A 27,405-nucleotide genomic window follows, 5' to 3' on the forward strand; every position below is an offset into this window, starting at 1 on the left:
TAAACTCATTCAAGAGACGATAAATAACAATTGCTTTTAAATGCTAAATAACACTTTTATGTTTTGTTGATATCTACTCTAGGTGCAAAAGTCAAGAAATAAACAAGTACGAGAATTATTTCCAGATGGTTTTAGTATTCATCATGCAGGAATGCTTCGGCAGGACAGAAATTTGGTTGAAAGCTTGTTTTTTAATGGGCATATCAAAGTCCTAGTCTGTACAGCTACATTAGCCTGGGGTGTCAATCTTCCTGCTCATGCTGTTATTATTAAGGTGAGAGCTTACCTTCCTTTGCACATGGATTTGTGGTATCTTAAAACAAACCTGTGGATTGATTTATTTGAAAATATTGTGATTTGGCTGCTTCAGTGACTTTGAATGTTATTTATATAAGGTCAGAATTATATTCTCCAAAAGAATCTAGTTTATATTATGAAAATTTAACGCTATCACAGATGATGAAAGGATTAGTTAAAGTACACTTTTGAGATCTTGCCATATTTGCCTAATTTCAGTATTCAGCTCATCAGGATTATATTTGTGTGTGTTTATGTAAATTTTTATTAACTTTTCCTCATCTAGGGAACACAGATATATGCTGCAAAAAGAGGCTCCTTTGTTGACCTTGGAATTTTAGATGTCATGCAGATATTTGGTCGAGCTGGAAGACCACAATTTGACAAATTTGGAGAAGGAATCATCATAACAACCCATGATAAACTCAGCCATTACCTCTCTTTACTCACTCAACAAAACCCAATTGAGAGTCAGTTTCTGGAAAGCCTTGCAGATAACCTAAATGCAGAGGTAAGATCTAATGAGTTAAAGGTTGGAATAGAATCACCAGCTTCAAGAATGACCAAGAAAAATAAAGTTTGAGTTGATTACTATTTCATGATATTTAATAATACATTTTATTTCATATGCAGTCATAAGACACAAGAGGTGGAATGGCAATATTATTGATTAGTTCAGAACAATATAGAATGCAAATGATAACTGATAAGAACTCATTGTTTAAAGACTATACGTTTAAATCATTATAAGTTATAGGACAGAAATCTAACCAAAGCTATACAAACTAGGGAAACAGAAATAGCAATAACAACAACTATATTTGTACTGCACTTTTATAAAGTTTATTATGAAGTATTTTATAAAGTTTTTATAAGGTTAATAATGCTCTTCTGTCTTAGATCATTTGATTAACTTTGTTATAGAAAATATGATTGCTTAAATTGAGCTACAATATTATAGTTTATTTCATGTGTGATGTGTGTTTGTGTTAAGATTTTTTTTTTTTTTTTTACTCAAGATTACTTTTATAGTTTTTATTCTAGAATTTTCAACCATAACAACAATTCACAAACAGTTATAGGTTAGCTTTACATATAAAACCTTCCAGTAAATACTCTGGAGACGAGCAAGCACATATGAGTTTAGTCCCTATACTTTAAGATCTTAAAATAAAATTATCACAATAACTTATGTTGACCATCTTTCTGCCATTGTGTAAAATAATATTTTTGTTATACCTTTCATTTTCAGGAGAAGTATGTCTTTACAGGCCAAATTTTACTGGACCCTATCAGAATTCTGAGTGACATCACATGTTAGGAACTCAGTTAGGCTCAAACATTTACATTAAAAAGCCGCAGTCAAGATAAACCTTGACATTTTAATAGACTGCTAAAAAAGAAAATTATTTCCTTTTCTTGGAGGTACAAACATAACACTTTCACTAATAAGACTCCGTAGATAAGAAATTAATGTCACCTATGAGAGAACAGTTTCACAGGTGACTTGTATAGTCAGCATTATTGTGTTAAGATTTAAATAGCAGACCCTGGAAGCCTAGATAACATCTTAACTGGTAAAGAGGATGAACATTCTTAAGAGTCTGTGTGTCAAAAAATCAAATGAGGCTTTGCTGTTTTCACCGCATTTTTAATTGTTGCTCTGTCATCCAATACTTTCCTACTTCTATATCCCTTCTTACCATTAAAGTTGACTCAAACAATTTTTGAAAGTAGGTGGGATATAACTATTAAATAAATGAATAACTGAAATATTTGAACTGAAATATTACAGAAATTTCACTTATATTCTATTCATGTTATTTAGAAGTCTTTTTAGAGGATGAAAAACACACTCAGTATGCAGTTTCCTCTGTTAAGGAGTATATAGTCCAAAAGGGGAGAAAAAGACACAAAAACACAGTGCAATAATGTTGGTGAGTAATAAGTTCTAAAGAAGGATTCAGTAGAGGGAGAAAATCCTTTTGGCCCCAGCTTATCAGGAAGGGCTTTGTTCATGAAGGTGGTAAATCTGGGTTCAGAAGGTTAGGTAAGGTTTAAAAGATCTAGTTGGAAGTTAGAAAAAAATCATGAAAGATGCTGGTTTCTAGTAGCATAATTACAAGAAAGTGAAAAAGATTAGGAAATGAATTATGATATTAGGAATATCTCCAAAGGAAATATATCTCAGTTTCAATCCTCATTACCTACTATGATGGCATGGTTTAAATAACTAGGTCTTGGTCATGGGTCACCAGTATCTATGATGGAATAGTCTAATGTACGAAGATAGTAATAGTAGCAGTGTACTGAGGACATGTAAACCTGCTGGGTGCTTTTTGTATATTCTCTCAGTACTGCTACTAAGGAGATATTATTGTCCTCAGAGAGATAGGTAATTGACCAAAGGTCAGTCAAGTACTAACTTTTGGAGCTAGTATTCAAACGCAGGTCTTTTTAACTACAAACTTAGTCTTCTTATTATAGCCTAGATTTCTGATATATAAAATATAGTAACTTAAAGGTGAATACATTTTTCTATATTAATCAGCCTACCATTTGCCTTCTTCTAAGACCAGGACTAAATATTTTCCAAAATGGTAGTAATAATTTCTCTGACTTACAATAAAAAGCAAGGCTGTTTTATACAATTTTTCTAGAAAAGCATATCAAGAAAGACTACATCTTTGTAAACTTAGAATTATTTTCCTTGATAGCTTTTTGTAAGTGGTAAATTAAACACAAAATGGTGATTTTTTATGCAGAAGACACAGGTGAGTAAAATACTTCTCTGGTCTTCAAGAAATTCTTTTTCTTAGGGACTATAATAAAATAAATGAAACTATTTGGTCAAGCCCTGAGAAATTAAAAATCAATTGTAGCCCATAGATTCACCTCATATTCATAAAATACTTATTAGGGTTTGTGATTTTCAGAAATGTCAACTAACTATAACGATAATTCCATTTAATGCCATAAATGGCATTCAACTAATGAAACATATACCTTGAAATTTTTAGGTAATATGGTGAAGTATAGCCATTGCTAAAATTTATTTATCATATTTTTTCTACTAGACTAGCTCCCATTTAAAGTAAATTTTCTTCTTAAGGAAACAAACTCCCTTAAATTATAGTTGAGTGTGAAATTAAATTTGGTAATCTGTGGAAGCCAAGTGTGAAATTAGTTTATAAAATGAATGTGTGCTGTGCTCTTAAGGTAATGGATTTTTAAGTCTTTAGACTCCGAAAATCTTTGCAAGACTGTACAGCGGCAGTGATCAACATCAAGGTCACGTTAGATTAGGAATGTTGCCCATACTAATATCTTTGATAACACTAGTTTAGAAGAACTGGAGAAAGTATCATATTAAGCTATCATTTTAATGCAGACATTTTATGAGACATCTTTGCTGATTGATGCCTAATGGGGCTGACTCCCGAATACTAATTAATGCCAAATCTCACAAGTCCCAGCCCTGTATAAAGCCTCTTAATTTTGCACTGAGAGAAACACTGAAGCATGTTTGAGGCTTATTAAAATTTATTCAGCAGACATTACTGGATATTGTTTCACAGTTTCACCTGTGAAACTGTTCTTTCATAGGTGACATTAATTTCTTATCTATTCTGTGCCAGTCCCCTATGGTCCATACTTTAAAATGTATTAATCTTTCTGTAATCTTACGTACATTCTTTATTCAGAGTTCCTCCCATCTCCGCAGGGGCATAGTACAAACACTTGGTCCTTGGACTTAAGGCCTCAGCAGTCTGACACCTTCCCAGTTCTGGCTCTGGTTACTTTCCAGCACAGGTCTTCTGCTCTAGACAGTCCCTTACTCTACTCATGTCACCTATAAAGTGCCAATCTTCCCATGTATAAAATAGGAATAATATCACTAGATTGTTGTGAAAATTTAACAAACACCTGTGCCAAGTTGTTATTCGGTACAGAATTGTAGCAGTTACATTATCTCATAGTCCCTTATCCTCAGCCCCAATCATACTTACTACCCGCACTCAAATTTTAGTGGAATAAATAAATGAATGGTGGCATAAATGGTGTTTTCATACATGTACTAAAGGGGTTTGTGTATACATATGTATTTATATACATATGATTATTATATTTGCTTGTTTAGTTTTATATGATTTCAACTAACTTTTTAAAAAACACATGCAAATAAACAATTAAGATAACCTTAATGACTAAAGTTTCAATAGGTAAATTAGATACAAAGTGATACTTTGAGCCTTACTTCTAAATTACCAGATTTGGGGTAGTTTTTTCCCCCCTCTTTTACTTAAAAGCATAAAGCTGTATTACACTGTATACTAATGGCACTTTTACAAGTTTCACATGTTAGGTGTTTTTCTTTCAAAGCATGTTTTAATATGTATTATGTCCTAGGCACTGTGGATAATGGTTTCATAGATGTCATCTTAATTAGTTACGTGTATCTCACCTATAAGACTACAGACTTCTTGAGACCAGGAACCATGCTCTATTTATTGCCATATCCATTGTACTTTATACTTTACATGGTGCAGTCTTGTTACTGACTTCCTATATGATTATTGAGATGAAGGAATAAATTTCAGAGAGATACTGTGAAAAATACTTGTTTTATAAAAGGCTCCTGTACTAAGTAGCCACTAGACCACAAATATTTGCAAGTAAATTTTTGTTTTTGTCACTAGGTGGCATCCAAAGATTAATCTCACAATATAATGTACCATTATAAATTTACGTTCATTTTTCTGAGTAGTCTTTTCCTTCTTGGTGAACATTTGGGAGACTTGCAATTACTTGATCCAGTTTTTGGTACCTACTTCATCTTTTCCTTTATTCTTCTCACTACCTAGCAATAGGTAATTATTTATTATTGTTAATTTACTGAGTCTGATTTTGAAAGTATAATAATAACAAGCTTATTTTATCCTTTATAAAATTTTCTACTCTTAGGAGTTGTGTGGTGTTATTTTAAAATATCTATAAGTCATAAGGGGATTAACACAATTTGGCTGTCAAATAATAGAATCACAAATGGAGGACGCTGTTGGATTTTTAGCCATATCATCAAACTAGTTTCCTTTGCCTACGCAGACTAGAAAATGTTTAACTGTGTTACTTGCAAATATTTAGGAAGTGCTGTAGAACTAACTCCTTAGCTAAATTTTAGTTCTTGTTACTCTTTATTTTGTGGAAACTCTTACAGTTCACATTTTAGGAAGTGTATGTTTACTTATATTGTGGATGGTTTAATCATTTGTAAATACATTAATGTATTTACTTTTATTGTGGTTTATGAAGATATAATTGACATATGACATTGTAAGTTTAAGTTGTACAATGCAATAATTTGACACACATATGTATTTGTGAAATGTTTACCACAGTAAAGTTAGTAAACACATCCTTCACCTCACATAATAACCATTTTGTTTTGTTGTTATGATGAGAGCACTAAAGCTCTACTCTTATGTCAACTTTCAAGTACACAGTACAGTATGATTAACTGCAGTCACCATGCTGTACATTAGATCCCCAGAACTTACTCATCTTATGCCTAAAAGTTTGTACCCTTTAACCAACATCTCCTCATGCCCCTTACCCCTTAACTCCTGGCTACCTCCATTCTGTTCTTTGTTTCTTTGAGTTTGATGTTTTTAGATTATTTGTATAAGGGAGATCATACAGTATTTGTCTTTCTCTGTCTGATGTATTTCAAGATAGTGTAATTTTTAAAGTAGATAGAATCTGCCTTACCATTTATTTACTTTTGGCCTTTTTTTTTTAAGGATAAATAGTATGGTGTAATATTGCTATATGTCATCTTCAACTAACTAAAGATATCTAAGCATTCGCATACCTATTATACAAAATTAGTTACACAGAATTTAAATTATAACATGGGAATAAAGCAAACATTAAGGTTTATAGTTTCTTTACTATTTAGTACTAAAATAAGAGGATTTATTTTTCCTTCTTTTCTCCTAAAATTTGGTTATTTAGGTAGGGATCATCACTTCTCCTTTGATTAAAGTATTAAGAGGTTAAAAAAAATTTTTCAGTTACAGATTCAGGAAAAATTATTCAACTGTGAAGTTTCACAACTTGGATAAATTTGTTAATTAAAATGAACACTCTAAGTATAAAAGCACAATGACTACATATAGATCCAGTGGCTAAAGAAATGTATTTTTAAGAAAACTTTTCACTGCAATTGTGGCTTAAGGTCATTTTCTAACAATTCCCTTTATTACACAGATTTTATATGTTATTGTTGTGTTTTAAAATTATTAACCTTTGGTTTCATTAAATTAACATGTTATAAAGCTACATTAAAATGCTATGTTAAAAATTATATTTTCTTTCAGAATATAATCTAAAGAATTACCCAGTGTTTATTATAATTCAAAAGTACAAATATCTGTTTTTTCCATAGGTTGTTTTAAGTTTACCAATAAAAAATTAAAACCACTCCCTGTTCTTGTATGATCTTTTTAAAGTGTATGTATTATTAATATGTATAAATCCCAATAAAATATGATTTTGTTTTATGCAAAAATTACTGCATTTACCGTTGTATTTATATTATATATTTATACTAGCTATGCTGCAAATGGGTATCTTTAGAGGAAAAAACTACTAATGTGTTGCCCTTTGTGATTTTGGTAATGACAGTATACAAAATCACAACAAAGAGGGATAGAATCAGCAATATTATGTTGTTTTGATTGTGGTGCAGTCACATTTAAAACTGTCAGTAATGTTGTCACATAAAATGAAACCAAAATTTAAAAGAAGCAAAAAGAAGAAGAAAAACTAATGAATACCAAAATGTTTATAATACTATATGGAATTAAATTCAAATGGGAAAACTAATCAAATGCCATAATAATAAGTAAAGTTTTGGAAGATAACATTTCTGATGTACTGTTCTCAATTAAATGAGGCAGGACTGATTTTTAATTAATTGGAGAAACATCATGTCCAATAATTGTGCTTACCTTCTTTTAAATACAGCATAATGATGTATTTTAAAAACTTAACTTTCAACAAAATGGTCTTTGATGTAATGTTTATATTCAACTTTAATGCATTAGTTTAACTTTTGTTATATTTTTGATTTGCAGATTGCTCTGGGAACAGTTACTAATGTGGAAGAAGCAGTGAAGTGGATAAGTTACACTTATCTTTATGTACGGATGAGAGCAAATCCATTAGTGTATGGCATCAGTCACAAGGCTTATCAGGTAGAAAACTCATTTACTAAAAAAAAAGTCAGACCTCCTTTTTAGTTCTGTAATCCTTTCATGATATGAGGATAAATATTTGCTACTTCTGCTCATCTGAGAAGATTTAGGTACCTGGAAGAAAAACAAAGAGCTTTAATCTTTTTTAGAAAATACTAAGGAAAATTAAATTTGTCCCTGGTAATTATTTCACTTTCTTTATATATCTTTTCCACTGATCTTTATGTTATTATCAATTTACTGCTCAGATAACTTTCCATTTGATATTAGTATTTTGCTATGTTTTTTTAACTATATTTTTTAAATTTAGTTTTTAGAATAAACCAGACATGAGGAAACTTACAAACCACTTTTAATGATAGGCTTATGTTATATACAGTATATTCTTCTTATCAAGTCCTTCTAAGCCTTTGTTCCTAAATTAAAAGATAGCATTAATGAGTTACTATCTTAACAGTTTGGAGGCTGGATCAGTTCTGCTGTGCACATAGACTGAGAATCAGATGCATGTGGTCACAGCTCTTCCTATAAACTTCACAGTTGTGTGGTCCACATAGCTTACAGATTCTGTGAGATCTTGTCTTTTCTTTAGAACTCTGCTTTATACCCTGTAAATGCTTCCTAATTACAGATAAAATCCAGTTGTTGTCTAATGAAAGTACGATTTCACCACCATCATATCAATATTCATTAGTGTTAAATCAAAATTAGCAAAGAAGTTGAATTTAACTTGGACCTATAGTTTTCCTCTATTTACTAATAATGATAATTTTGTGTGTGTGTGTGTGTGTGTGTTCCATTTTGTATCAAAGCAGTTGCCTATCTTTTTTTTATCTTTCCTTTTCATATACAGTAACTTTGACCATGGGAAAATTGAAACTTAAGATTTAGGAGGGAAAAAAAAAGAAGAAAAATAGCAGCAGCAACTAGTTATGAAGCTGTTCATCTGAAATCATTTGATTTTTATACTTAGGTTTACTGTAGATGGGGGATTCAACTACCTTTATTCTTCTTCTCAGTTGAAATCTGTGCTAATCTTCAAATGGATATCTTTTACAACCAGATAGCTCTCAGTTATAAAATGTAGGTGTATTGTAACCTGTACCTTTATAAATTTTAAAGAATAAGGCACTAGCTATTCTTATTACAAATGTGGGCTTTGTGAAAAGAGTCAATGGTACTATGAAAATATTCTGAAGGGGTAAAGGAAGACCAAACACAACATGTATTTTTTCATGGGCTAAGGGATCTCAAATCTTGGGACAAGATAAACACATCAATTGATTTTTGTTTAAGTACCAGGTTAATATCAGAAGTCATTTTTATATAATTTTCTAGTATAAAAAGTCGGTTTTTTTCCTTTCTGAGATACAAAGTTTTACAACCTTCACAGTTCAGAGAATCTTACCTTTTTATTTTTTTGACCTAAGTGTTTTTATTTTATTACTCAGTAGGAATGTGTAGCCACAAAACTCATGTGAACTAACACAGATCATGTAGTTTAATTCTTTTTAATGGTTTAGTAATATGTGATTAATAAAATGCTGTCATAAGATGAGCCTGAAATATACAGTATGTTACCTACAGAAAATATGTAAGACTTTTTGTATTTGCTAATGTGACTGGATTCCATCTTACTTCCCTACAGTTGATTTTCCTTTGCCTCATTATGATTTGTTCATTTATTTTAGCTATATTTGATACATGAATAAGCTGCCATAAAAATCTAAGTTAGAACAAGTGGTAGGAGTATTAACTCATTAATTGATTTCTAAAGTATTTTATACTTCCCCCTCCCCCCTTTAAATGTCATACTTCACTTTATAGCTTGTGACCAGACCACAATCTTCAGGACTTGATGTGTGTGAATGTATGTGTGTATATATACATGTATTTATACACACACACACATCATAGTGACAGGAATGTTTGTTAATATCTTGTGTTAAATGTCCTTTCTGCTTAGAAAAATACTGTAATAATTTCTAAACTATTCAGAAATTCATTGTCAAATTGATTTTACTCTTTGCTTCTATTATCATTATAGGCAGAATGGGTTTTCCCATCAGCAGTTATAAAAACTGCTAGAACACTAAAACCATGCTTTTGAAAGGATAACTTTTCATTTATTTTTGTATACCTTTATTTGAACAGAGGAGAGCATTCTCACTATCATTTCTCTAAATAGGACTGTGGTTTGATATTTTAAAATTCTTATTTATTTTAGTGTGGGAGGGAGAAAGCAGTGATTTTTTTTCATGTATCTAATTCCTAATCCTTATTAATCTTAAAGATTATAAGACTATACAGGAATTTTAGATTCTAAAATATTACTATCTGAAGATAATATACAGATTGATAATTTTAATTAATTTTAAATCTTTATTTAATGGAATAAAGTATTTTCTAATTATGTCCTATCTTTTAAAAATGCATTCTTTTAAAATTATAATAAAAAATTTATACTAACTAAAGCATCAACAGAAAAACTTAATTTCCATAACAGGTATACATTTGCAAATGATGACTCTCTGAAGAATTATTCAAGTGTTTTTTTCTTCCTATAGATTGACCCAACATTAGCAAAGCATCGAGAACAGTTGGTCATTGAAGTTGGACGGAAACTAGACAAAGCTCGGATGATTCGTTTTGAGGAACGAACTGGATATTTTTCCTCAACTGATTTGGGTAGAACTGCCAGCCACTACTATATTAAATACAACACTATTGAGGTATTATACTGAGTGAAACAAACAGAATAATATGTTTGTCTTTAGATGCAAATACTTTCTAGACTTCAAAATAGAGTATTCATGCAAAATAACAAAAGCTACTAATAGAACAAAATGCATTTGACTTTTATGAATTCAACAACATACACTCAGTAAAGGTAAGAAAAAAAATAGAACTACAAATATTCAGGACCCTCTTGCCATCCCGTTCAATGAGTATATCCCAAGAAGTAGACGCACCCAAGCCTAAAACCATTGAGCATATTGGTGAGACCTATGGAATGAGTGCCTGAACGATTTAAAGTGGGGGCTGATGGCTTAATGGTATCCATGAATAAAAAGTTGAAAAATTAATTGCAAGTTATTGAGAAACACTGACTAAAAAGAATTATAAAAACTAATGAAAATATCAGGGCACTGAGCTGTACTATTTGGATAATTGAAGAGATTTTTCAAAGGTAATTTTTACTACACAGTTGTATCCTTGCCTGTTACCTTTTAATGTAATCTTATGTAAGGTAGGGTGCCACTATAATATCTACATTTTAAAGAATACATACTTGTCTTCGTGTGTATTTCTGTACCTACATATGTACCTTCACATGTTAATACATGGGAAAACTTAATAGTGATTACCTGTGAGGAGAGGACTTAAATTTGAAAGGAGTTGGATTAAGGTGAATTTTTACTCTTTACTCTTTTTATAGAGAGAAAGTTTGATTTTTTTTTTATGTTCATTTTTATTTTTGTTCTTAAAATTGTTTTTTAAATGAAAAAGTAATAGAAATCACTAAGGTGAAATTTCTTCAGAAATATGAACACCAAGGCCTATATGAAATCTAAGTTTTGTACTTATTTAACATGTGCTTATTATGCAGATAACATGTTTCAGAAAACATTTTCACGTGCATAATAGCTTTTCCTCATCTTGCCGCACATAAATCTTGTGTTTGTATAGCACTTTAGATTTCTTCAAAGTCTTTTAACATATATTACTCACAACCGTGATATGGTAGTTCCTCAACCCAAAACATTTTCCCTCGCCCTCTATTGCTGCTATCACCTACTCATGTTCACTCATTTTGTCCATTAAGTTACCTTTCTCATTTGTCCACTTGGTAGTGTGTTGCTGCCAAACTACATCTTAAGCCTGTTTGCTGCTCTCTTTCAGGGACTGTAGCCTTTCTTCTTTCCAGTTTCCTGAATTTCTGTATGCCCTAACTAGCAATGTTGTGATATATTTGCCGGAATCTTAAGTTACATATTTTTAGTTATTCCTCTCTGAATTTTATGTGATATATGATCAGCTTTAAGTTGATGAATGGTGCAGATTTACATATGCCCATGCTGAAAATGAGCCAAGACAAGAATGTTATGCTGAACATTGTTTTAGATATCTGTTGTACGTTTCATTAACTGATTTTATAGATCTTTTTGCTTCTAAAGGTCTTCTCTAGCTAATTTTGTTTGGGGAATGTTTTTTAGTCTTTGGTAAATTTGACAATGTTTAAAATGATGATTTTGGAACAGTATGCTACAGACATTATAACCCTGCATATTCTAGGGCTCAGATGTTCTCTTAGAATGTGTGATTTATAGTCGCATTTTTAATTTAAAATATTTTACTGGACCTTCTATTTTAATCAAATATAACACTTACTTTGGTAGACCTTCAATGAACTCTTTGATGCTCACAAAACAGAAAGTGATATTTTTGCTATAGTCTCCAAAGCTGAAGAATTTGATCAAATCAAGGTAAGATTACTTGAAGCTTGAATCAAATGCATATAACGCATATGTGTTGATTCATTTATAAAAGTTCATAATTTATTGTTATTCCTGATACAATATAAGCTGTATGACACTTCACATTTTGAGTACCAGCAATGTTCTTCCATTTATCAACAATGTCCACTATCCTAGATTTTGATAGTATGCCATACCTGACCTCATTCTTTGCTCTCTACTGCAAATCAAACATAATTTAAATAGGTTTTGCAGTAATGAAACTGTCAGAGAATATAGTGTGTAGATTTTGGTTTATTTGCAATATAAGGTTCGCTGAAGAAAATATAAAGGACATGCATGATTCAAACTTAGATATGAATATTTCTGTACCCATATTATAATTTAATCTTATTAACAGTGAAAACTTTAATACTTTGAATCATAGTACTTCACAGCTTTAAGCTATGAATGCGTTATACCATATAAAAATATATGACTGTAATGAATGCGTTTGAAGATAATTCAAGTTTGCCCTAATCCATTTGGGCAGAGGTTTTACTCTGGTCAAATAAAAACTGAAATCTCATCAGTTGAAAGATGGTGAGGTCAGAAGACTTAATTTTTGTGACATATCAAATTTGTATATGTCAATGGCAATTTTAATATTGGTGATGAATAATAAAATATAATCTTATCAGCATCAAGATAGTTTTTCATTGTATTTTATTAGCTACCTATGAAAAAATTGCTACTATTTTAGTATACAAAAGGAAACTCTTGAGTTATCACAGATGGAAACTTTTAGAAAACATGCAATGTGGTTTAATTTCAATATAAAAAATTTAAATAAATCAGCCCAAATAATCCTATAAAAACATTGATTCTTCCAGGTCAGAGAAGAGGAAATAGAGGAGTTAGATGCCTTATTAAACAGCTTCTGTGAACTCTCAGCTCCTGGAGGTGTAGAGAACAGTTATGGGAAAATAAACATCCTACTACAAACTTATATCAGCCGAGGGGAGGTGGACAGTTTCTCCCTTATATCAGATTCTGCATACGTTGCCCAGGTAAGAATATTACTCCCTTCCTGTTTTCTCTTCCTTGGTTACTTTTGGAGATTCAAGGAATTAATTCATGCTATACTATGAATGTATTGCATTGTGACATGCTGTCAAATTACCATTTTATCTTAGAACTGGTTCTGTTTAATTTGTACATCTTTTATGCCGTCTATGCTGTTAGATCAGGAACAGGGGTGGGATTTGGTGGTTGGCTTGGCTTTTTTTGATGTTGCTATTATTTACATTTTAGAGTTTAAAATTATCAATATCTGATTTTTTTCTGTTTTAAATGATAAAGTTCACTTTTACTTAGGAAGGGCAATAGTACAATAATATTTCAAGTGAAAAGAAAAGATTGTGGAACCTTTGTAGCATTCCCCAGATGTTAGAAATGTAAACAATTGTTTTTAACCATTAAACAAGGCTTAATAAATATACCCCATACCATATATTAAGTATGATATATCTTTTATAAAAAAGGTAATCTTTCTTTCCTACTGTCGATACTTAACAAATTGAGTACTGAAGGAAAATTAATCCATAAATTACAGCTCGTTAAATGTTTAAGTTTGTAAAATTACCATAGTATAAAATGTTGTAATATTTATGTTTTTAATATTCAAACCCTCATATGATATAAAGTAGATTTTGTTTGCAGTATTACCTTTCAAATGAGAGGTTTCCCTTCTAGGCATACTTTTTTAAAAGATATTTTTTATTTCTCAAGAATACTTTTTAAATTATTTTTATTGAGTAATGCCTCCTCTAGGTTAAGGAGAAATAAAAGGTTAATCTTATTTTAAATATAGAAAATATTCCACTATGTATTTTGTGTTTGTAATTTTGCTCAAAGACTTAATATAGAAAGAGTATGTTTGTGTTAAATGAATTATTATTAACAGCTATGAATACCCCAGAGTGCTTTGAAATAACTGTAAACATGAAATATTTACAAACATAAACCAAGATATATTGGTAAACAGTTTGAATGAATGCAGTAATTTAATCAAAGTAACCAAGAGACCAGGTGATGATTTCATATATTATATAAAGTAAATGTGGATGTGGTGAAAACATACTCTTTTTATTTTTTATTTTGGAACACATATGTTTCTGCCATAGAAAAACACATATATTCTCAAAAACCTAAAGCCTCTATACGGAACCATTGTTTTTAAAGTCTTTTGTTTTATCTGTTTTTCTGAAAAATAATATAATATTGTCATTTTATTTTATCTAATGATTTTATATTGCAATAGTTAATGATTTAACTGAAACGTAAAGCTTTACTGGGTTCTGGATGAATAATCTGACCATATTTCTGCTTGATTCAAGATTATGAAGATGTCATCAGAGACTGATTTACGAATTGCTTTACAGTATAAAACTTACGGTTTCTTCATGATTGGTACCCAGAAAGTCAGTCTCAAAAGATTGAGGATATATCTCTAAGAATCCCTTTAAAAAAAAAAAAAAAAAAAAAAACTATTATGGGTTTATCATTCTTGAATATGTTAGATAAATTATTGTTGGTTTTTTGGGGGGTTTTTTTGGTTTTGTTTTGTTTTTGTGTGTATTTTTTTTTTTTAGTTTAAGCCATCAGTAGTTCCACAAGCACTCTCTCAGCTCTGTAAAATAGTACTTCCTTGTATATTTCTGAAACTTTATTCTCTCAGCCCTTAAGATAAATCCTTAGCTCAGATATTCTATGATTTTATAAAGGGGACTATATTTATCTTCTACATGTTAGAGATTTTGATCATTATTCCCATGCAATTTATATCATTTCAGATTAAAATGTCCTGTTGGTATCTTCTCACATGGGATTTCTCTTTCCATTTCTTTTAGCTTTTAGGGAACAACTATAGGTTCTGAAATATAAAAACATACTTTCAAACACAGTTGAGAAAATTAGCCTGGCAATTTTTTTAGAAGAGCAACTGAGCATGCTGTAGGAAGACCTATTTGATAGCTATAAAAATCAAAATATTCATTTTACTGATCATTTTCTGGGCCTAATAAGAGATATCCTGTCAATTTTTAACGGGTGTTACAGCTATCCTCATACTTCTAAATACCATTTGTTCTTAAATTTCTAATACTGAAACAAAGTAGTCGAATTTATCAAAAGATGAATAACACTTTTTATATAAAATATAAAACCAAAATCCTTAATTCTTATGATCATTTTTCACCTCATAATTTCAAGCCAGATCATCTGTTTGCTATTTAAAATCTTACTCTTTTCTATCTCTTTTTATGATTTTGATCAGATTTAACAGTCTTCGTTTTCAAATACAGATGTCATTAGATATTGTAAGGTGTCTCTAAGCTCATGATTTTAAAAATAATCTTCCATAAACAGTCTGCAAAGTTAATGATAGAGGGAAGGAAGAAAAACAAACTACAGAGATGTGAATAAAGGCTTCAATCATTGTAATTTTCTGTATGTCTACTAATGAAGTTATCCTCAGATCACTGAATTTAGAATCTTGGAGTTAAGTTTGGCATTGTTTAGATCTGGCTTTCAATAGGTACTCTGACATCAACTCTCCTGGTCAAATTATTAACCTCACCAAACTTTAATATCTTCATCTATAAAATCATAATATCAAGACCAGTCAAATGACCAGTTGTCATAAAAATTAAATGAGATAATATATGCAAAGCGGTAAGCATACTGCTTGGTTTATACAGGAGCCATTAATATGGGTTAGTTGCACTCCTCAGTATTTCTTTGTTGCTCTTCTCTCACTAATTGTTCTCTCTGACTGGATCCGAAAGTCTTCCTTATTTCTCTAAATAGCTTTATAAATTTAATCATTCCACTATATACCCAAGGGCATCCTTGGCTGTCTCTTAGATTCTAAAATGGCCTCAGCACCCTCCCAAATACTTTGTATTTTTTTTTGTCTCTTCCTACTTCATTCCTGTTTAGGGGGTGTGAGGTGGAGCTTCCTAAGGACTGGGAAATAAAGCTACTCTTGGAGAGTTAAACAGGATAACATCCACATATAAAGGATGTGATTATTCTTGTGTAGAAGTAATAAAGATAATTAGGGTTATATGAGGATAGATGTTGCCCACAATTAAAGGATGCAGCTAGACATACTTTTGAAACTGAGTCTGAATAATAACTTTATTGACAAATTTAAAATTACATTGGACCTAACCACCAATCCCCCTTTTCATTCTTCAGAACGCAGCTAGAATTGTCCGTGCTCTTTTTGAAATTGCTCTGAGGAAACGTTGGCCTGCCATGACCTATAGGCTCCTGAATCTTAGTAAAGTCATCGACAAGAGGCTCTGGGGTTGGGCTAGCCCTTTGAGACAATTTTCAGTCTTACCAGCACACATTCTGACAAGATTAGAAGAAAAAAAACTTACTGTGGATAAGCTGAAAGACATGAGGAAAGATGAAATAGGTAAGAAGGAAGCAAAAATGTTTTAATGTACTGTTTCATGCAGTTAAAATATTTCACTTGATGTAAAAAAAAAAGTATTGTGAATTTCCACATTACTAAAGATAAACTTCTACCATTTTTATGAAATTTCTTTTACATTGATCTAAACTCAGGCAAAAGTCTCTCTAAATTTTATTAAGTTACTCAATAGAATTAGCAGTTAAAATGGAGTTTAGATTGTCACACCCTTGAGTATTTTACAGATAGAATCTTAGCTACAAATGATGAGAATTAGTCAATGAGGCTTATTCTCAAGTTATTTCTTTTGTTCATTTCATTTCATCGTCTTTTGTTATGTATATCAGCAGTATTACAGCAAAAAAGTATGTCAACATTAAACCCTACATTTCTTCAGTTTCTAAATGAGCTTCATCATTACACATGTATAGATCTTTAAACACAGTTGGCATCGGTGTGTAAATAGCATTTGGTCTTCTATGTTTTTCACATAATATTGAAAAATTATCCCTACATACATTGCCATGTACCTTAACATTCTGTTGGACAAACATTGATTAGGTAATATTTCAGATTCTGAATAGAATAGACATTACACATGAAGGGAGTCAGGCTGAGGAGAAATAGAGGGACCTGGCAAAAGGTCCATAGATGTGTAGAGAGGCTGAGATAATTATTTCCCTTGTATAATAAGAAGAATACTTCTCAGATGGAATGGAAAAGGGGAGGTATCAATAAAAATAGAAATTGAGAATACAAACTAGGAAATTGAGATTACTCACCTTGGGTAACATAAATATTTTATTAAAATAAGGAAAATCACTTTAGATTTTCAAACTTTGGTGAACATAAAACATTTTGATTTACTTGTAAATATGCTTAAAAAAAATTATATCATGAAGCACCAAGACATACAAGAAATATTGATACTATAAGATAGAATCTATTTCCGCTTAGTCGCTTGGCCTGGAGTAGGAAAATGTTTAAAGTTAGTCACATCTATTTGTGACCCTCACCCCCACCCTGGTGCCTCCATTTGTATCTGTATTTCAGAATCTGATCATTTACGAAAATATGTATAAGTGGTTAATTTTGTGCTGGACTGGCCATATTTTATATTTTTATCTTTGTTTTCTGGAAATGGGTATGGATAGGTTAGTTGTGTTTGATTAGTAAAGCATTTTCCATCATGGTTATAGAGTTCTGAAATAGGCCTTGAATAAGTTAATGACTGTTTTCACAAAATACTGAATATTTCTATAATGAGTCTTAAACTGGCTAGGAGAAAAGTGGAACTGTTTATAGTAGTTTAAACACTATCAAGTCTCAGTAATTTTAAGAACCCTATTAATAGCTGAAAAAACCTTGATACTGGTTTACAGAGCTATGAATTGCTAATTCAAGTTAACTATTACAAAATATTCAAACATGCCAGGTCAAGAATGTCAGCTATTCTACATAGCAAATCATAAAACAAGCAATAAAAGCACCTTCTCTGAAATCCCATTTACAAGTCAGATTATATTGCTTTTTTTCTGTCTGGACACATTTCTTCTAAGTGACATTTTCCCTGCAGGTCACATTCTGCATCATGTGAATATTGGGCTCAAGGTCAAACAATGTGTTCATCAGATTCCTTCTGTTACAATGGAAGCGTCCATTCAGCCCATCACACGGACTGTCCTCCGAGTGACGCTCAGCGTCTGTCCTGATTTCACTTGGAATGATCAGGTAGAAATGGAAAACACCTATATCTACATTAAGGAAAAATGTCTGTACTGCAGGTTCAACTACACCTCCTTACGTCTGTCCTCAAGGCATATAGAAAAACCTTTAAAAAGAATATATATCGAAGAATCATTTAAAACATTGTATCAATAGTATTATTTACTCTCATCCTCAAGATAAGCATGTGGTATAATATATTAATAATATGTCAACCAGTGAGACCCCTTCAGAACATTTTAGGAAACCTAAAATTTCACATTGTATAATGGTTTAGTGGATTCAGCTCCATAGGGACTTTGCTTTATTCTATCTTCTTTCATTTTTCTCTATGTGATCTTCATTTTTTCCAGCTCTTCTTACTCTGTCATTTTAACCTACTCAAAATTCAAGATTCTTCATGCTAAAAGGGCCCTTTTAAAATCCTGAGGTTTCTCAAACTATCATTCTCTCCTTTACCATTAGACTTGTAGAAAGAGTAATCTGCATTTTCCTCCTGGTCACCTGTTTCCTGCTGAGACTACTTCAGTGATCACCAAAGACTGACTGATTGCCATAATAAATGGCTTTTTCTTAGTTATTTTGTTTACTTCTCTGAACATTCAGTCCTATACATTGTCCTTGAAAATGTCCTTCTTTGGCTCCCATCACTTTTCTGTTTCTGTTTTTACCCCTACTTCTGTTCTTTCTTCCAGACCTTAGCTGTTACTGTATACTCTGGATCCTCTTCTTATTCAGTCAATAATTCTTAAGGTCTGTCTTTGCACCAGTTACTGAGCAAAGAGTAGAGTAGAAAAGAGATTGTACATACAGGCAAGTACATGTCAGTCCTTTCATTCAAGAAGCCAGTGGGGGAAGACAGGTAAATCAGTAAATGTAGTATAGCAATGCTTACTTAACATGGTAATTGTAAGGTTCGAGTTAAGTGTAAGTAAATATCTTCTGCATTACCTGACATTAGTACATCTTTAAAGTGAATGCATTTTATTCTGCGATGTTACGCAACCATAGTCCTAACCCAAATCTACCGTTGGTCTTAAAGTGTCCTAACCATTCATTCCTTCAGTTTCCTCATCTGTAAACATGTATAATAATAATAATTATCTTTCTCATAGAATTTCTGTGAGGACAAGATGATATAAAATTTTATTTAATATTTTAATAAATATAGAATTTTACATAAAGTATAAAATTACAAGTAGCCATAAACTCATTTCAAGTTTTTATATTTTCAAATACATAAAAGTTTTATGTTTTTTTACCCTGTTTTCTTGTATCAAGATCCATAATAGGAATTCCCTGGCAGTCCAGTGGTTAGGGCTCCACGCTTCCACTGTTGGGTGCCCAGGTTTAATCCCTGGTCGGGGAACTAAGATCCCACAAGCCACCCAGTGCGACCAAAAATAAAATAAAATAAAAAGGATCCATAATAAATCTCCCACAATTTGGTTTAATTCATTGTTAGAATGGAGTACTTAATTGTTCATAGTTGCTTCTATAAGTTAGAATGCTGTTGGCTTCAAGAATAGCAAATATGACTTGTCTCAAACTGACTTAAGCAGAAGAAGATATATCATCTTACATAATGATAGGTCCACAGGTAGAATAGGCCCTGAAGATGATTGAGTCTTCTGTTTAATGATACTCTTCCGGACCCAGGATCTTTCCATCTTTTTGCTCTGCTGATATTGTTGGCTACTTCCCAAATGTTTTCATGCTTCCTTGTTCACATTTAACAGAGAGAGGGAAAAATACCCCACCTGCAGCAGCCCAGAGCATGGGCCAGAACACCTTTTCTTCAGCCTAACTGGGCCGGTATTGGGCACATGCCTATCCCTCACCACAACCTGTTGTAAGGGGGATAGCTGATTAGTGTATGCTAACCAAAATTATCCTGGGAGGTGGGGTTACCTTCTGAATTACATGAGAGAGGTGTGAATACTAAACAAGACTAGGCTTTGTTAGGAATAAAAAAAGAAAGAGCAATGAGTATACAAAATACAGTATATCTATCCAATGGAATATCATTTGTTAATAAGAAGGAATGAAGGACTGATGCACGCTATGACATGAACGAAAACATTATGGTAAGTGAAAGAAGCCAGTCGCAAAATCATTTCATATATATGATTCCATTTATATGAAGTGTTCCAAATAGACAAATCTATAGAGAAAGAAAGTAGATTGTGGTTGTCCAGGGTTGGAGGTTGGGAGGATGGGGGGAAGATAGGTAGGGTACAAGGTTTTTTGGGGGGATGATAAAAATGTCCTAAAATTAGATTATGAAGATGGTTACAAAACTTTGTAAATGTATTAAAACTATTGAACTGTATACGTTAAATGAGTAAACTTTGTTATGTAAATTATATATCAATAAATCTGTTAAAAAGAGAGAGAGGAATGGGTGCTGGGAATACAAACAACAGTATCCCTTACTTGAGTTACAGTATATAGTATTAGGATACTATTTTTCTTCTAGGTCCATGGGACAGTAGGAGAACCCTGGTGGATTTGGGTAGAAGATCCTACAAATGATCATATTTATCATTCAGAGTATTTCCTAGTTCTAAAAAAACAGGTAAATATGTATATATGGCTCTATCCTTATTATGTTGCTGTCATTAGGAAGAAAATGTAAACTAAATAATTTCTATTTTTACCTATTTCTCTGTAATTTCATAGTGCCATTAAAGCTTTATGTATTATTTTTTATGTTTCTGTTTGGTTTTAAAAGAAAATAGTAATTAAATGTTATAGTATTCATATATTCAAAATGATTTTCATTTGAGAAATTTAATTATAATCTTTCTAATGGTTTAAGGCATGTCTTCCAGAGGGGTGGGTGGGATAAATAATATTTTTTAAAATTAAATAAATAAAAAATAATAACTTTAGGTGTTCCATAAGCATAGTACTAAAGAATATTGAATCACATTGTATAAAAGATACTGTTTTTTAAATTCTCTATAAATTTCAAGAGAAAGACTCAATTTGATGAAAGCTGTCTTTAACTGTGATGCTTCGTTCCTAATTTCTCTTTTTATCAAAGAGAAAGCAAGCTAGCTTTAGGCTTGAGTGGACACCCATAGAATTTTATAGCAATATTTTATTTTCATTGCATTTGTGTTCATGATTACCTTCTATTTATGTCAAGTGTTCTGTTATTCCACTTATGGTAGTCAAAGAATTTAAAGAAAACTATTAAGTAAATAACTTGGTAAAAATTAATGAAGTAAAGTACTTGAGTGAATGAATTTTGGAAAATTCTGATAATGAGTCAAATTAATAACCTGTTAATACATGATGATATGCATATGTAAATAATATAAACTGAGTGTATGTTTTTCCTTCTGTAATACCACGTATCCTCAGAAGGGAACCACCTACAAGTTTCTGAAGTATCTGAATATCTCAGCTATTTAGAAATCCAAGATATTTTTTTTATCTTTAGTACATACTGCTATAGATACGATTGTTTTTACAAGAGACTAATAAAGCCTTTATGCTACTAGAATAGCCATATTCATTTTAGACTTTATTTCACATTAGGTCATTAGTAAAGAAGCTCAACTGCTGGTGTTTACAATCCCTATTTTTGAGCCTTTGCCTTCTCAATATTACATCCGAGCAGTGTCTGATCGATGGTTGGGAGCTGAGGCTGTATGTATTATTAACTTTCAACATCTGATTCTACCAGAGAGACATCCTCCCCATACAGGTAACATATGGAATAGTAACTTGAATCATTGATTTTTCCAAAATTGTTGTTTTAGCTCATGTTGAAAAGTGTCTGTGCTTTAAAGGTGCCTGAATATGAATAAAAATCCAACTTATTTGTCAATACAGTTTGAAAAGAGACTTTTCAAAATCAGATCAAATGGCAGGCCTTAATTTTCTTTTATTTGAGATCCAAAAACATTAAGACTAGTTCAATTTTTATAATCTGACAAGCATGAGACTCACTGTTTCTGTATTACTATGCCTTGATCTCTATTTTTACATTATAATTTCTCCACATCTCCTTCCTTTTTCATTGCAAGTGTTGTCATTTTATCTGTGCTCTCTGTGAAACTTTTGAGATATCATTTTTTCCTTGCATTTATTACTGTTAAACTTACTTCTACTATGTTAATTTAATTAAAGTGAATTGTAGGGTTCTTTCCTCCATATAGTGTGCTTCTACACCAAAAAGTGCTAATACTAAGGAGTCAGGTTATGGTATTACTACAGAATGGATTCACGTATACTTCGAGTCAGTTTGTGTCTTACAAACAACATATACTCTTTATATTGGTTCTTTTCTTCCACACTAACATTATAAAAGGGTATGCGGTGATCTGCAGTATCATGTAACAGTGTTTTTCATTGTTTTCAGTGTTTGATAGTTGACAAAAATCCATTTTAAATTTTTATAACATGATTGACTGCCTTTCTATTTTGACTTGTTAAAGAAGCAAATTTTCATGAATAAATATTTATAATGATACTTTTAAGTAGCCTATAAAATATTCTATTTCAAAAATATCTTGAGGCTAATTTATTAACTAATTAGTATATTAAGTTTATTTCTTCTCATTGAGGATTCATAATGGATGAGTAAAGATTTCAAGAGGCCCTTAATTTATAGCAAAATGAAAGTCAATTTCTCTTTTCCATATAAGTCTTCCGAAGACAAACTCTTTGTTTTTTCAAAATAAAAATAGTAGTTTTTACTGCTTTCAGTGAACACATTATTTGACAATCTTTGGGGAAAGTAAAGTAGGCATTAATGTGACTTTAATCTTTGTCATTTTTGTACTTTGTTCATTATCTTAGCATATCTTAAAGAGAGATACTTTAAACTACAGCTTAGTACCACTTTGATATCTTGACAGAGCAAAACTAAAAAATTGTCAACCTAGAAAAATAATGAGATTGCAGTATCTACTAATCTACTCATTGAAGAGGACCTTTCTGGTTTTCTTTTATCAAATATGCTTTGTGATATCTGGAATCTCAAAATAAAATACATAAAAATGTTCGGTGCTTTCATTTAAAACGTATGCTACCAACATCACTCCTGGGTCTCTCTGGCTGCAGTACCTGATTTTAACATATATTAACATCATATTTTAATGCTCATTTAATCACTTCTTTGTTGAGTGACCAAGCACGTCACCTTATTTATATAATTGGCTGATTTTCTGACTACATTTTTAAAAGAAATAAATGTACCACCATGACATACCAATTGATATTAAAAATGCATGATGTGGGACTTCCCTGGTGGTGCAGTGGTTAAAAATCCGCCTGCCAATGCAGGGGACACAGGTTCAAGCTCTGGTCCGGGAAGATCCCACATGCCGCGCAGCAACTAAGCCCATGCATCGCAACTACTGAGCCTGCACTCTAGAGCCTGTGAACCACGACTACTGAGCCCACGTGCCACAACTACTGAAGCCTGCGCGCCTGGAGCCAGTGCTCCACAACAAGGGAAGCCACTGCAGTGAGAAGCCCGCGCACCGCAACAAAGAGTAGCCCCTGCTCGCCGCAACTAGAGAAAGCCCACGCACAGCAACGAAAACCCAACACAGCCATAAATAAATTAATTAATTAAATTTTTTAAAAATGCATGATGTAACCTCAATGATGGCTAGTTCTGTTTGGCTCCAAGTATACATATAGGCATCCCACTGATCTCAAATCAGCATTGTCAATAAATGCCAAAATATTTATTTTTTTAGTCTTTATTAAGAATATGTCTATGCTTTGATTAGCATTGCAAGTTAAGACTTCCTCCCTTCTTGATTTTCAGGGCTACAAAAAATATAGGATATTGTAATCTGGTATAAGAAACATACAGTTAGTTCTCAATTACCTGTGTAATAGAGTAGAGCAGTGGAGCAATGGTAATATTTTTAAAATTAGCTTTTTTACTTTTAAATACATTTTCTGAGGAGAGAATTCTGCATACTTTCCCATCTGAAACTGTACGATGAAGATCTAACTCAAGATACAAACCACCATGTCCCTTCACTGATATTTTTTTCCTTCTCACTCAAACTTCAGATGAGTAGAGTCATCTTCCAGGAAGTAATCCTGAGAGTAGCCAACTGATACCTCTCTGGATTATAAGAAAATGAAATGACTATCAAGTTCAAGGGTATCTAGGTATAAGTTTATTTCTCAAAATCGTTTTTATTTTCTAATCTCCTAGACCTCTAGTCTACATAATGATTTACAATTAAATCTAGTTTCTTTCAGTGTTTTCCCAGCACAGTTCTTATTTACCCAGTCATGCTATGATTTAAAACGCCCACCCAAGTTTCTTCTTGGAATTATTTTAAGTTCATGTTAGTTTGCGTTGGCTAGAACAGCAGTTCACGCGACCACTCTGTTTTGTCAATTGTCTAACAGATGAATAGTAACTTGTTATTAGTAACCATTCTACTACTGAAGTTTGCAAATGGTTTTCCTTCTTCTACAGATTGGTATAGATTTAGTTTTCTTCTAAAACATGCATATTTTCATTTACCTGTCATTCAAATCACTTTCCTGATTGGAAGAGAAAGATGTATCATTAGCACTGTCTTAGAGGTAGCTACCCCAGAAAAGTTTCCAACATGTCAATATTATAAATGTCCTAACAGAAAAAAAGATTGATAACTAGTATGTAAGAATTTGTTAATCCTTTTTTCCCTCTAAAGAATTAAGGATTATTATAATTTATTTCTAAGAGACAGTATTTAATATTGTGCATATTTTCCAGTTATTGTATGTACCTGTTGAATCTTTTCAGAATTACTGGATCTTCAGCCTTTACCAATCACAGCTTTGGGATGTGAAGCATATGAAGCACTATACAATTTTAGCCACTTTAACCCTGTGCAGACACAAATATTTCATACGCTGTATCACACAGACTGTAATGTCCTACTTGGAGCGCCCACTGGATCAGGAAAGACTGTTGCAGCTGAATTAGCCATTTTCAGAGTCTTCAACAGGTACCCTACTTCAAAGGTCAGTTGGAAACAATCACATGCTTACATTCAATTAGAAAGCATAGTTTATAATCTGTAAACTAGCCAGTTCTGAATATACTGGCAGGACTTGATGAATAGATTTGTCACTCCTGGTGAATTTTCCAGGGGAACCCAGATCAGTATTAGAATAACCGGCCACAAGAAAATTTATATTAAACTTTGGAGTTGGGGCTTCCCTGGTGGCGCAGTGGTTGAGAATCTGCCTGCCAATGCAGGGGACACGGGTTCAAGCCCTGGCCTGGGAAGATCCCACATGCCACAGAGCAACTAAGCCCGTGCGCCACAACTACTGAGCCTGCGCTCTAGAGCCCGTGAGCCACAACTACTGAGCCCACGTGCTGCAACTACGGAAGCCCACGTGCCTACAGCCTGTGCTCCACAACGAGACAAGCCACTGCAATGAGAAGCCCGCGCACTGCAACGAAGAGTAGCCCCCGCTCTCTGCAACTAGAGAAAGCCCGCGCGCAGCAACGAACACCCAACACAACCAAAAATAAATAAATAAAATAAATAAATTTATAAAAAATATTAAAAAAATAAAAAAACAAAAAAACTTTGGAGTCCTTTAGTTAGATTTCCAATGTACATATCGGTGCTCACATGTCCTTTCCTCATTGTAAGGTACCTAATTCATAGCCATATTTGTAAGAAATATAATGATTCATAATCATTAATCATAATCAAATCCTTTGGCTATGAAGGAAATGCTGATACTTTAACAAATACAGCTTGATTACACAAGGAAATACAGAGGCAGCTTTTATTCCCCATTTCTCCAAATGGCCATGATATCATTAATGTAAAATAATGTGGCAAGTCAAATAAGTGTTGATTTTAAGCTTTCTTGAAATGTGAAGTACTCTCACTTTAGAAACATTATTTTCCAAGAAAGCTAATTCATATGTTGTGATTAGAATTATGTGATTTTTTTCCTCATCAGTTGTAATTTTAGAAATGTTTTAACTTCCTTTTTCAGTGATTTCCATTTAGTAGCTCTTCTTCCCTACTTAGCTTTACATTTTCCTACTCCTCAGTTTATTATGTGGCGAGTGATTCATGAGGAGACATACTAACACAACAGTAGAGCTCTGTTCTAAGTTTGAAACATTTTATAAAGGAAAGAATTTTTTTTCAGTGAATAACCTGAAAAAAATGTAAGTTTGGATTATTGTAAGTATGTAAGTTTGGATTATTAAAGATCGGGAGGGGGGGTTGTTTATTTTTGTTTTTTAAAAGGTAGAACACCTAAAATGTATGACTGGCATTGGTGTCTTCCATAAAATATGCATTAAAATTTAAACAACCAGATTATTTATCTTTAGAATTTCAAAATTAGTAACTTTTTTCATGAAAGAATTATAAATCAGGTAACTCTTGATCATAAAAATTTTTATTTTCAGTAGAACCTTAATTTTCTCTAGGTAATGTATTATCTCATAGTTTTTTTTAATTTTTCACATTATGTTAAAAGATAATTTCATTATAAACTACCTAAATAAAATACAAATGGTGCTTTTAAAAAAAATACTTAAAATGTTCTATGTCGGTATTTTTAGGATGTGCTGTATTCATATCTTACTTTGGATAAGTGTTAAGTTAATGACTTTTTTCTGTTAATTTAAAATTTTAAGTCTTTCATTATTAAAAGATACATTTTTTTAAACCACAGTTATATTTTGATAAATTCTATCGAGTTTAGCTTTATTTGAAAATGATGTCACTATTTTCATGAGATCTTTTTGCACCCCCATTTTAGGCAGTATATATTGCACCCTTAAAAGCCCTAGTACGTGAAAGAATGGATGATTGGAAAGTTAGAATAGAAGAAAAACTTGGTAAAAAGTAAGTTCTTACTTTTTCAGATGATATGCGTTGAATAATTTAAAAGGATCAACCAATAAAAGATTTGCATAAAACTGTTGAATGCTTTTACAGTGATTTTCATAGTCTTTTTATTTAAAGGTATGGTAGTTAAAATATTATCAATATTCTCATTTGTTTTAAGATTGCAAGTAAATTAAGGGCTTTCATTTTTCACTTTTATTTGGCAAGATAATTTTCCCAAAATTTCTAGATTCAAAAGCAAAAGAAAAATGAGATACATCTCTTTATTTTTCTTTCATATCTTTCAGGGTAACTTCCAAACACCGCTTAGAAGG

General features: G+C 31.9%; 1 protein-coding gene across 3 annotated transcripts in view; it reads left to right on the forward strand.

Annotated features, from left to right (window-relative positions):
• The window catches only part of ASCC3 (activating signal cointegrator 1 complex subunit 3), a 324,300-nt gene that overhangs the window by 193,487 nt on the left and 103,408 nt on the right, over nucleotides 1–27,405 (forward strand). For 2 of the 3 annotated variants that reach the window (XM_059941507.1, XM_059941508.1), the window contains exons 15-26: nucleotides 83–274; nucleotides 584–808; nucleotides 7,437–7,556; nucleotides 10,124–10,288; nucleotides 11,957–12,043; nucleotides 12,907–13,083; nucleotides 16,277–16,502; nucleotides 18,076–18,230; nucleotides 20,704–20,802; nucleotides 21,774–21,942; nucleotides 25,003–25,223; nucleotides 27,003–27,088. In XM_059941507.1, the coding sequence (XP_059797490.1) occupies nucleotides 83–274; nucleotides 584–808; nucleotides 7,437–7,556; nucleotides 10,124–10,288; nucleotides 11,957–12,043; nucleotides 12,907–13,083; nucleotides 16,277–16,502; nucleotides 18,076–18,230; nucleotides 20,704–20,802; nucleotides 21,774–21,942; nucleotides 25,003–25,223; nucleotides 27,003–27,088 (1,922 nt within the window). Of the gene's footprint in view, nucleotides 1–82; nucleotides 275–583; nucleotides 809–7,436; nucleotides 7,557–10,123; nucleotides 10,289–11,956; nucleotides 12,044–12,906; nucleotides 13,084–16,276; nucleotides 16,503–18,075; nucleotides 18,231–20,703; nucleotides 20,803–21,773; nucleotides 21,943–24,272; nucleotides 24,362–25,002; nucleotides 25,224–27,002; nucleotides 27,089–27,405 lie in introns of those variants that run through there. The other variant, XM_059941509.1, reaches the window with a different exon arrangement.

The sequence above is a fragment of the Balaenoptera ricei genome, chromosome 12 (assembly GCF_028023285.1).
Source record: "Balaenoptera ricei isolate mBalRic1 chromosome 12, mBalRic1.hap2, whole genome shotgun sequence".
Lineage (NCBI taxonomy): Eukaryota > Metazoa > Chordata > Mammalia > Artiodactyla > Balaenopteridae > Balaenoptera > Balaenoptera ricei.